Genomic DNA, 12,917 nt, shown 5'->3' with positions numbered 1-12,917 from the left:
ACACACACACACACACACACACACATATATATATATATATATATATATATATATATATATAGATAGATAGATAGATAGATAGATAGATAGATAGATAGATAGATATGTTGGTGCACCAGTAAGCTCCCAAGAGTACAGATTAATTCATTCTTGATTTTAATCTACAGAACAAATGTTTTTTATGAAAGCAAGGGGACTGCTACCCATAGATGGCTAAGTGAGGTAAATAAAATTTAAACTTCAAATGGAACTGGGGTGATTCACCGACAATGGCTGATTTAACACGTTTGATAACAGCGCGGGTAAGAGCTGGTTTATAGATAGAGCCTGTGTAGGTAAGTGGATACCGCGTGAGACTGTCATTCTAAGGGTGTGGGGTTCGAGTCTCGGCGTAGACTGAGTTAATTTTTTTCAACGCTATAAATTATGTTCGCGTTTGATACTGAAAGAGATTTATCCTATGAAGGGAGAAAACCCACGATGGGGTCAGGGGGAAAGACGGACACTGTTTATCCTTAAGTGTTAAAATTTAATTTATTCCCATGTCTTTTGCTCTTTCCTTTCCCTCTTTCCTTCTTTTCTCATTTTGTTTAGCTTTCCATACTTTTTCGGTCTCTGCATGATGCGTATTATTGTTTTCGTTTCCTTTGCATTAATTCCTATCTCTTTGATCTTAAAGTGAATGGATTTTCTGCAGATTTATCTCGTGGTTGTTTCTCTAAGTGATGCTCTCAGATAGTAATACTTTTTCCTCCAAATGGAGGAATATCCTGGCATGTTATGTTTTCGGGCACGTATTTGCTGTCATGTTGGTTGTCCAACTATCAGACATCGAGTGAAACTATTCTCCTACTGGAAAAAGCTATCATTTCTTATGTATCCAACCTCCAGTTTCTACTGTCGCTGACTGTACAATTTGAAATTACCTATTATTATTAGAGCCTAATATACTAATAGAACCTAAATAATATAAGATACTTTCAACGGGCTTAACTTGCTTTTCTTCTTTCTTATAGACAAACAAGTTATTTTTTCATTCCTATTTAATTCCTATAATTTAACTTTTTATGTACGAACTATGGATTTTAGAAATTTTTCACAACTAAGTGTCAATAATAAATGCATAAGAAGAAACTCAAAATAATTATATATCATAAAATTAATTTGTTTCGGCAACTTTATTTAAAATTTGAGTTCTCGTTCTTTTTCGTAGTCTCTCAATTTTGTTCCGGCAATTCACTGGTAGTGAATGTTTGCACCTTCCCGTTATTAACTTTCAGTTTTAATATCTTCTTGAAATTAAAGAAAGAGGGGAATTGGAACAGATTTTTTAAAAATAAAAGAGTCTTGCACGACCGAACCAAGAGGTAAACATTGAAACATTAAAAAAAAAATCATTTAATTTCCTTCCTTCAGAAACCAATTTTTTGGAAAATGTCCAAGATTATTTTCTGCAGCAACGCCAAGAAAACGTTTCTCTTCGTTATGAGGACGAGTCTAGCTATATTTCTTTGAATGAAAATCCGACTCACACATATACTTTGATCTTTCCCTTTACGTTTGATACAAGATATATAACAACACCTGAAGAACGATCACTAGAAACAAATTGGCTTGACTATTTTAAAGAGCCCTGTGTACTTTTCACAAGACAACATCTATTCTGTTGCTTTAGAGTTTTCATTGCTTCTGCTGGCGCACATCCATTTCCGTGTCAGAAAGAGAAGCGGTCGATCGGAACTGGCGACACGAACGCTATCTGCAGGTGCGAGTGAGAACCAAAGCGCGAGAAAGCGGAATCTAGTGCGGTGGCTATGCTGAAGGCAAGCAATATGTGTTTATTTTTCTACCTGTGAATGTTTTTTTTTTCTGTTTGGTGGTTGTGTAACAAGATTTTATATCGCGGGTGAACGATGACTGAGAAAGTGGCCGATAAACAAGATTTGGACGAAGATTCGTCTCTACGTCATCGGAAGACGTTATCCCGCGCAAAGCAAACTCTCGCAGCGGGTTAGTATCAATAATCAAGGTTTTTTTGTGTGTTAGTGAGGTATCGCTTGAAAGCTCACGCCCACTTCTGCACCATTGTTGCCTGTGTGATACTTCTGTCTGTTATTTTTCACTTTATATAAATAGAATGCCCATGATTGATTTGTTTAATTATATTTTTATATATTTTTTGTAAATTATTACAAGCAAGTATGTAAATAAGTTGAAATACATGCGAGTTTAATGCGTTAAAAGTTGGAAGACCATCAACCAACATGATTAATCCCTCCGTAAGTGTCGACTTATCAAGTTGACGGCATTCACGCGAATGCAGGTGTATCAGATTTACGCTACTTAGTGAGTAGTTGAGTGAATACGTTACATAAAACAATGAAATCAAATTGTTCATTTACTTTTTTTGCCCTTATACTTACATACTCTTTATTTTATGTAAGATATGCGTACTTTATATATATGCATTGGTTGAGTTGTATGCGTAAAACACACACGTCGTATTTTTCATATTAAACCTAAGACTCTTTGAAAGAAAACATTCCCGTTCTCTGTGATTTTTGTTCACAACTAGGAAAGTGACTTCTATATCGCTGTGTTTGGATCGATTTCGCGTAACCAAGAACCAGGTGTTTAAAATGTTATGTGTTTACGGAGAAAGAATTTTGAAGTGGGAACTTTCGACGCTGTAGGCGACAAACCTCTTAACCTAATTCAATTTTCTTTATTTATTTTACACCATCAAATGTGTAAATTCACATTGCTATTACAAAAATCAAACTAGCGTTGATATTTTATCAGATTCTTTCAGTGAAAAAGAATTACTTCATATCCTAAATATCTTCATATTGAATTTAGTTTTGTTTTTATATTTTAGTTTGTTAATTTTACGTCGTTATTCTTAATCATTTAAAATTAAAAAATAAGGTTGTTTTTATTTCAACAATGTAGAACAAATACAATTTAATAACTCAAACTATAATTAACATAAATTCTCCAGGGCAATAAAAATAAAAGGGAACTATATTTTATTAATAAAGAATCTTCTTGTACAAAATGAATTTGGGTCAAATTTCTTAATATAAATGTTGTAGTTTTTAAGTCGATTTATATATGCACTACGAGACTGTCATAGTGGATAATTTATGTGATTTTTATTACAACTACAGATATATCATGACATCCTATTTTGGTACGTCTACCCTTTTTAGGTTGTTGCGCATGAAGTGGTAGTACCAGGGTTTGCAGATATTTGTTTCGCGAATACTATCAAAATATTCTGAGACAACTCATTTAGCAATTCTTTCGACAAATACATGATCGAGTACATACGTTCTATCATTCACGAAAAAAAAAAATGTTTGATCATAAGTTAGCCCTTTGTATTAAGTCCGCGTCGAAATATTACAGTAGAGATGGTAAAATGAATTACTTAGGTATAATGAATTACAGTACACTTAATTTCAATGAAACATTTCGAAAGAAATGTTCGTAAGTAGAATGTCACAACCTATAATAGATTGTTCTGATTATATATATATATATATATATATATATATATATATATATATATATATATATATATATATATATATATATATATATATATACAGGTACGTAGCCAGGATTTCGTAAAGGGGAAGTACATGACATGAAATTCTGTGGTCATCACACCAGGGGCTCGATCATTCTAAATTATTTTACTGGCAACATATATTGGTTCGTTTACCCAGCATTTCGTAATCGGGGGGAGATGGGGCGTGACATGAAATACTGTGGTTATCATACCAGGAGCTCGATCAATCTAACTATTTTACTGGCCACATATATTGGTTTGTTAGGACAATAAAATGAGGATATGTTAGTAAGTATTTTAATAACAAACTATAAAGAAATCTCAAATAAAGGAATAGAAAAAGCGTTGAAAAATATTTTCCACTATTTACGCTCCTTTCTTTGTTCATCCAAATATAACAAATACCCTTTCATTATGACCTCAACTATTATACAAAGTACATACTATTTACTATTATAAAAAGTACATATCCAATAATGTCTTGTAAAATATTTTATAATATCTGGGTTCATTTCACTATTGAATCAAATATTAACAGAACTTTCTTTCCACGTAACTTTCTGTTTTTATTATACAGCCAACTATTGTCTGTTTCAAGTAACCAATTAAAGGAGAAGTTTGATACTGCAGAGAAGCGATGACAAAAAGTTGATTTAAAAAATATCCACACTGTTACAGAACGGCACTATGCTTTCGAAAGCTTGAAATTTTCCTAAATTCTGAGAGTTCCGTAACTTCTCTAGAAATTTCAAATTACCTGACTTTTACAGAATATCCGGCTCATCCGCCACCATGTATTGCAAATAATACAATTCTCCTCATAAGAAAGAGTAACCAAAAGCTTGCTGTAACTTCTTATTTTTAACGCTGATTCTTCTTTTTCTCATTTCTTTTTGTTTCATCCTTCCTTATTTTTTCATTTCTGGTTTCGAATGGGGGGTCCGACTACGTGCCCATATATATATAATAGGTGCGTGTGTGTTTCTCAGTATTGCAATAACTGGAGCTATTGATCAGGCCCTCAAAAACTATTACTCATTAAGAAAAAAGATATGATATAGTCTCACTATTACGCCTTTTAAGTTAAGGGAGAAGGATGATTAAGGTAAGTGAATGATAATGGAAGAATTGGTAGAGTGAGAATGTGGAAGGAAGCTGGAGTATCCCGAGAAAACCCACGGACATGGTGTTACCCACCACAAACTTACTTAGCTGGCGATCAAACCAGAGACTACCCGTAAGCAGTCTACTACTGAGCCACGGTGCGCCCTCGCACACATTAATTTTAACGACCACAAGATGGGTTCTCTTTCGTTTAACAAATCTGCATCAACCAAGAAGATAATACAGATAATAAGCATGGAAAATGTACAGATTTGCCGACTATATACAGTAATAATTCAGTAGTAAAATATGTGTCCTTCTGTTTGCGGGTGTTCCCTCGGGGCAAAATAGCGCTATCTCTTTTCCCGTGGCGGGCCCGGATTCGATCTCGGTGAGATCTCAGTTTGATTAGTTAATTTGTATTTAGATCTTTTCTCATCAGCGAGCATATATAGGACGAGGTCTATTTCAAAAGTGGGATTCGAAACACTGTAGCTCGTTTGATGCTCTCCTACCAGAAATCAAATCTGAGTCCGTGTGCACCAAAGCCACGCGCCCTAGCTACTTTAGGAAGAAGGAGGACAGCGAGACGGGGGACGATATGGTTCGAGTTCTCGATCAGCTGTGCATTCATATCTCATATGGACTCTTAATTAAACACGATTTTAAACTATAGAAACATCAACAATATCGTAATCCCAGTAGTTCGCCTTGTATTTTACGTTGCGATAGTCAAACTGATCCGTCTCTTATTTTGCGTTTGTGATTAAATTACGGGAAGGTCTCGTCAACGTATACTAAAATCACCTGCCTCTCTCAATCTCCAGCTTTGTGAAGGAAGGGGTACAAGCACAAATATCATGCTTGTTGTAGTTCTCATTAAAATAACATTGGAAACTCTGTAAACAGTAAAATGTATTTTCCGTAATTAATAAATGCAAAGTTTGTATTTCAAGCATTCATGATATGTCAGTATCAAAAACATTACATTTATTCTTGCCAAGTGAGCTTTGTGGTGGACAAACACCGTGTGCGTGGATTTCCTTGGTGTTCTCCCGTTTCCTCTCACTTTCTTCATTCCACTATTTCATTCATTTCTCATTATTATCTTCTCCTTTAGCCTAGGCGGCATAAACAAGGAACGTAAAACTTAAAAGATTTCATTTCCTTTCATTACATTTATTCTTGCAGTATCAAAACCATTACATTTATTCTTGCGTTTAAATATTTATTAGCGCAACATATGAACAATTATAATTGGAAGAATTCAGGCGTTTAAATTGTTAACATTTCTGGACAGCTTTTAATATTTACTCTAAATATGAATAGTTCATAGACTTCATTGATGTCATTTTTCAAAATGTGTTGCTCTAGTGGTGCCAAAAGAAATGGAGGATGTCAGCACAATTTTTACCTAGAAATTATCATCATTCTCCTTTAACGCTGTTTTGTTTACTCTGTATATTTAACAGTTCGTGTTTCTGCTTTCTTAAATCCTCCTAGTTTTATATTTCGATTATTAAAAATGTTTATTTTTCTGAACAACAGGTGATTGCCAAATCCAACTAAAAATATTAAGAGGTCATTCTGATACTTCTATGATATCGAGAAACTTATTGGTCCCATAATAATAACTAAAACCTTTCGCCATTACAACATTCTATTATACAAGTTTTATTCAAAAAATGAATGCATTCTGTGCTACACTCATTTCAATAGATTTTGGTCCAACTATGGCACAAATTACCTGCACTATTCCGAATTAATGAAATTTAAATAGTCTTGGGTGCGGGAGACCGGGGTCGATTCCCTATGAGAGCTCTTGTGGTTTCGATCCCACGTTGAGCTGAAGGTCCACGTCTCAAATACAATGACGAAGCCACCTTTAATTTCTTAGGTGACAAACAGAGGGCCAGAGGATTTTGGAGGAAGGGCAGCTATTTTTTTTATATACCGAAAAGGACAACTTTGTATTACTTGACCTATATTATAACACAACATGTCTGGAGGCAGTCAGGGAGGGAGCCGGAGTAATCACAGGACAGGTGCTCCCTTTTGGCGTCGTAACTCTCACATAACCTTTACTAAACTCCAACTTAAGGCTGATATCTTACTCTATCAAATTTTTCTAACTATATTGTGAGTCAATTATGAAATTGTAATTAGCTAAGAGCTCTCTTGTAGTCACATTATTAGACACAGACACTTTTGGCGTGGGAGACCCGAGTTCGATTTCCAGTGGGAGTTCATATATTCTCGGTGGTGGAGGGAATATTAGACTACAAATCAATCCAATGTAATTAGCCTATTCCAATCCAACTTTAAGAAAAATGTTAGATGTTTAATCTGTTTGTATGTGGATATGTGTAAATAGATAGAGATATTCTCTGCTATTTCTGGCACTATTGACACATTTTTATTGAACATCCACGTAGTTTTCAGAAAAGCACAGAGAATGACAACTAACTGTAACAGCGGCTTTTACTATTGAAGTGAGATTGCGCCGGAAACATAGACAACCCACATTCCATTGGATCCTTTTGGGTTGTATAACATCCAATGGAAAATTTTCCATCCAATATCCAATGTTATTCGGAAAATTTTCTGAGTTTTCTTTCTCATTATATTAATTAAGATCCAATATATTTCAGGCAATTTTTTGTAGGCCTTATATCTGGAGAACTACATTTAGTATATATATATTTAAAAAAAACTATCACTTAACTCAGTATGATGTGCTTATTCCGAAAAATCGATATAGGGGCCGTTTAAAAATTTTGTGTCCCCCTGATCCAAAAACTAACTATTGGCCAAGATCGCAACCTTTCAGATGCATTTTTTGGGATCATTCCTAAAGTTCGTGACCAATATCTCAATCTTTTGATCCATTTTTGGGATCATTCCTAAAATTCTTGTTCTCAAAATCTTTCCGTTATTAACGGAAAGTCCTAAATGAAGTAATAAACTATATTTCACTGTAAAATTGTTCTAAAGATATTCAAATTGGCGGCATGTCCCTTCTTATATATTTATTCTGAGAAAAGTAAACTTTAAATACATACTCAAAATTAAGCATTAACTAGAGGATGGCCCCTTAGCAAGATAGACACAAACAGTTCACATTTTGTGCTCCGTAATAATGAAGTCCCGGGTTCGAATCTCACGGCCAGCCAACTCAGACTATAGCACAAATGTAGGAAAAATATGATATAAGATGGTATAAATATTTCTTAAAATAATTTTAAAACTGAGGAAATGGTAACCCACCCGTTTGTCCGAGGCAATGTTTTGCTTCTTTTAAAATATGTTGAGAAGACGATGCTATACAACCCACATTTAACCATCATTTGTTGAACAGAGGTGGATATACGGAACAATTTGGTTCTTTAATAGGGCAGATAAGAGAACAAAAAGATGCAAACATTGATTCTAACCTAGAAGATGCATCGTTTTATGCTTAGAGTGACTGTCAAAAGAGAGTCATATAAAGTAAATAAGAGATTTTGAAGGATTTACGCGTTCGAACAAGCTAATATCAGATTACTATTCGTTGGTGTTAAATCCAACATTGTCAGTAGGGGGGCACTTAATTTAAGACGTAGTGCCTAAGAACACCAGATATAACCGCAATGATGCACATATCATACGTTATCATACTAACATTAATGTGGTTGCTTCACGGGTCGAAACGAAAGAAAATTTAATGTGATCAAATAAAAGAAAATATTGTTTTTAATTGAAGTAGAAGAAGCCATTATTTTATTTCTTTTTTATTGAAGATTCCATTTTTAAGAAAAATGTATTATTTTAATGGAATTCTGCGTCAAGTGAGTACCAAAATGATTTTTAAAATTTCGATGTTAATTTCTGACCAACTTACATTATACTTTCATTTAAAGCAAACTTCATAACTACAGCTCAATATGTTAACGGCATTGTTGGATGCAGTCCAAATTATTTGTCTGCCTTTGAGGTCCTCTTAGGCTGAACATGATTTCTGCCAAAAGAATTCAAGGTAATTATACATCACATGTTATAGTTAATAATCTCAAAAATATATAGCGCTTTATACAAATAATGCATCATGTTAATAATAGATTAAAGATTACACAATTCTAATAGCTTATACATATGTATTAATATATCATATTCTTGATAGCTATTGATTATTACAAATCTAATATGTATTTTTCTATGAATATCAATACAAAATTAAGGAAATTATAATAAATACGATATAGCAATTGAATTGCTATAGCAATCGAATAAATATACTTATTAGCAATTGAATTAGAGACCCCTGGTTAGTAGCATGTAGCACTCCGTCTTGCTATGATAACGGCAAGAGTGAGGCATGAGATGTATTCCACAAGACACTGGAAGCGTCAGGAAACCGTTCTGACCCATGATCGCTACACAGCCTCCCATAATCTACGAGGATTGGTCGGACTAGGTTCCAGGTCAGGAACTCCCCTTTCGACTCATACCAGATCGGCTAAGTGGGATTTAGATCGGAGCTCCTCGGGGGCCAGGCAAGCATCTTCAGATCTGTGGAGTACCTATCAAACCGTCAATCTTAATTCGGAAGCAAAGGTTTGGAGCATTGTCTTACTGCAGTTATATATCACTTTCAGTCTGTTCAAGGTGAGCAAAAGGGTAAATAAGAATCTGACACCAGATTTCTATAAAGATGTGACAGAAGGTGGGGGACGTTGCCAGATGTACTAGGGGTCCCATTCCATCCCACATGGACAGTCCCTATAAAAGGAGATCACCACATTCTGAGTTTTACGTTTCTACCAAGAAGGATCAATTGGCTCGTGTGATTGACAGTGCATTTGTACTCGGCTATTGGCATGCAGCAACTCATCTTGTCAGGCTTTTTTCCTTTGGTTCGAGTGTCCAATGGCAGTGTTCCCTTGTTTATGTCAGTCGTTTTGCCTTGTGATGGATGATGAGCTTAGGTTTTCTCATGGGATGCTAGTACGCAGGGCGAGAAGATGGTTGTGGATAATATGGCTACTTCACGTCCTTGTCCAGGGTTGAATTGACGAGTGATTTGCTGCACTGTGACCTATCTATCCGCTCTCACCATCCTAGCTACCCGACGGTGAAACCACTATCATAATCAATGCCATTTACCCCCTGCCAGCGGTGGGTTTCGCCTGAATCAATGTACACTCGGTACATTCCTGATATGGTGGCATTTAGAAAGTCCACCTGCACGACTTCAGAGACGGATAGACCCATATGTCTGGCCCGACAATCTGGTCGCAATCAAATGCGCTGAGGCCTTGTATCTTACCCATCTTGTAGCCAACTGTTACTCATACGCCGTACGAGATCTGACGTCCTCGCTGTAGATACTCGCTCTTCTATTGTATTTGCCGAGCCGAGCACAGTGTCATTTTCCCAGGACGGCAGTTGTCTTTAATTTAATTTTTTATGAGTGTATATATACTACACTCGTGTCCAAAATTTAAGAGAGTGTGTGAATAAGAGTAATAACACGAACAAAAATGTTTCTGCTCGCTCAGAAGCATATTTGATTTGATTTGATTTTGAGTTTAACGTCCCTTTCAGCAGGCGAAGCTATATAAGACGTGGATATACAGCTAACGTGAGTTCCAAACTACAAGAGTTTCCGCTGGGAATTGAATTCGGATCTCCTATTCCGGACAAAACAAACGCTTGCAATGAATACTGAAAACATCTAAATGAATATACCTACGTTATGTGGATCACCATCTAATGCTGTCGCCAGTCCGGGTTCTTGTTGGCAGAAATTATCAATACACCATTTCAATATCAGAAATTATCAATACGAGTGTGGTTACAGCAATTAACCATTGTGGAGGTGCTTCAATCTGTCAGGGGGCCGCGGTGGATCAGTGGATGACAGAGTATAATAAATATTAAGTGGTAGAGCGTTCACCTCTAGTGCATGGGGTCCCGGGTTCAAACCCTGCTCCCGCCAAGTGAACTTTGTGGTGGACAAACACCGTGTGCGTGGGTTTTCTCGGGGTTCTCCCGTTTCCTCCCACTTTCTTCATTCCACCATTTCATTCATTTCTCATAATCACCGTCTCCTTTAGCCTAACCGGCATGACCGTGGGACGTAAAACTCAAAGATTTTGCTTCAATCTGTCGTCCGAGGTCATCCATTGCATGTTCAATATGATTGAGGCCTAGTGATAGCACTGGCCACTCGAGACTCTTGATGTCTTCATCCTGTAAGTAATCAATCCTTCACCAACTGTGCTCTATATGGAGTACATAACCATTCTTTAAACGAAATTCAGGATTGTATCCACCATGGAATATTTGAATGTAATGTTCAAGGATTATTTCTGTAGATCTCAGCTGTTTCCGTCAGCTGCTGGATCACATGAATGCTTTTATCATGACCTGCATAACTGTCTCTTTCAACATGGTGATGGTATCGTATTCTTGGTGCCCTCTAAACAAACGATAAGAATTACTTTCCATACTGAATCGTGACTCATCACTGAAGGGTACACTACTCAACTGTTCTGGGCCACTCACTGTGGGCTATACACCACTGTGGGCGTGACTGATGCTGCTATTGTTTGAGAAGAATACATTTTGCTGGTCGGCGTGCATACATAATGCATTCGTGTAACCGTCGGTATACAGTTTGACGTATTCGTGGGCTGCAAGGTCTCGAGCTAGTGTATTTGTTGTGCTTCTTAGTCTTCGTTGAGCATTTAAAATCAGATGAAAATCCTAACGCGCCGTTGTTGTACGTCAACAACTTCTATATACTACCTTTCAAGGTTTTCATCAGCCAGAAAACGATTATATAGTTGCGGCACAACACTGCGAGAAACATTCAAATTCCCAACACACCCAGTGGGCTTTCTCCCATGTCTAATCTACCAATGGTCATTACGTCATTGCGCATTACGTCATTCACATGTGTTCTCTGGCCCATCGTATGTTCCTAGGACACGTTCTCTATAGCCGATATACATTCCACACTCCCAAAAACAATTCAATGATTACTTGTTTCTCCTGCTATGGATGTTCTTAATTTTGTCGCAGTAATAGGAGGCACATATGTTACTAAATGGGCTGTACCTACGTCATTTCAGTCAGCCATGCCAGCTCGATATCTGACATTCACAGTATCAACATGACATAAGGGTTACTATTCGAAATTAACTTTTCTTTAAGTTTTTGACATGAGCATATATATATTTGCTCTCGAAGGGGATAAAAGTACCGCGGTCTATAGAATATTTTGACTAATAAAACTGGTCCTTGGTTGAGAAAAATTTGAGAACGCTGTTTTAGGAGAATGCAATCATCATGGCTTATTCAACCCCAACCATGGAATGCTACTTCATGCTATTTATAACAATTGCGGACCTGTCTCCCGCACTGTTAAGATTTGCCACTTCAGACCAATTTCTATGTGAACATGATCCATTAACATCAATTCTTGACCCTTTCAAGAAGTGTAAAGTCAACACAGGAACATTTGTCGGTGTATGGTGATGGAATCCCAAGACAGATTGCATAGCTATTATGGCAATTTGTCGTCTTATATGAGGTTATACTTGTAGAATCAAGAATTCAAACTGTGCTTCGTCAATGCTATAGAGTAACATCCGCACCCCATATTCTGGATCAATCACACGTGTAAAACTGTTATGTACCCTTGGTACCGAACAACGACAACTAAAATGCTGCTTTTTCGAGGTATTGGTACCACAACTTCTAGCTTGCTATAAAATGGGGTCATTACTTTTAACCATAATGACCAATGCCAATTAAGCTCTGCATAGGAAAGAACACTACGTGAAAGGATCGATTTAATTTACTCAGACTTCCAAACTAAGATTCAGATATAATACAATGTTAATATATTTATTAATAAGTTTATGGTTATAATGTGAAGAGTAATATACATCTTCGGGGCAACATAATCGAATAATAAATGTCTTGTATCTTAGCGTCAATTGCATCAAAGAAGCCAGTTTATTTTTATTTGTAAATTGCCAGTTACCAAATTCCTAATTGCCTCATGTGGTGTTTTGGGGACTGCAATTCATAATTAAAAGTAAACTAACTTCTCTGATGCTATTGCCGCGAAGATAGAAAACATTCAATTGAATTATATGGGTCCTAAACCATTACCTCTGACTTTAGAGCTATAAACTGCGGTTCGCTACGTCTAAATTAAAGTAGCTCTACATTTTAGAGGGAAATC

At 36.2% G+C, this 12,917-nt stretch overlaps 1 protein-coding gene across 2 annotated transcripts in view; it reads left to right on the top strand.

Moving 5' to 3' along the window:
- The first annotated feature begins 1,530 nt into the window (after positions 1–1,530).
- Positions 1,531–12,917, top strand: part of wwk (anoctamin 8 white walker) — a 246,261-nt gene continuing 234,874 nt past the window's right edge. For both annotated transcript variants that reach the window (XM_081748153.1, XM_081748155.1), the window contains exon 1: positions 1,531–2,010. In XM_081748153.1, the coding sequence (XP_081604279.1) occupies positions 1,914–2,010 (97 nt within the window). In that variant the 5' untranslated portion in view covers positions 1,531–1,913. The remainder of the gene's footprint in view (positions 2,011–12,917) is intronic.

This window comes from Thermobia domestica, chromosome 2 (genome assembly GCF_964235325.1).
Source record: "Thermobia domestica chromosome 2, izTheDome1.hap1.1, whole genome shotgun sequence".
Lineage (NCBI taxonomy): Eukaryota > Metazoa > Arthropoda > Insecta > Zygentoma > Lepismatidae > Thermobia > Thermobia domestica.
Note: the sequence above shows the minus strand (reverse complement) of the source record. Positions and strands in the feature narration are given on the sequence as shown.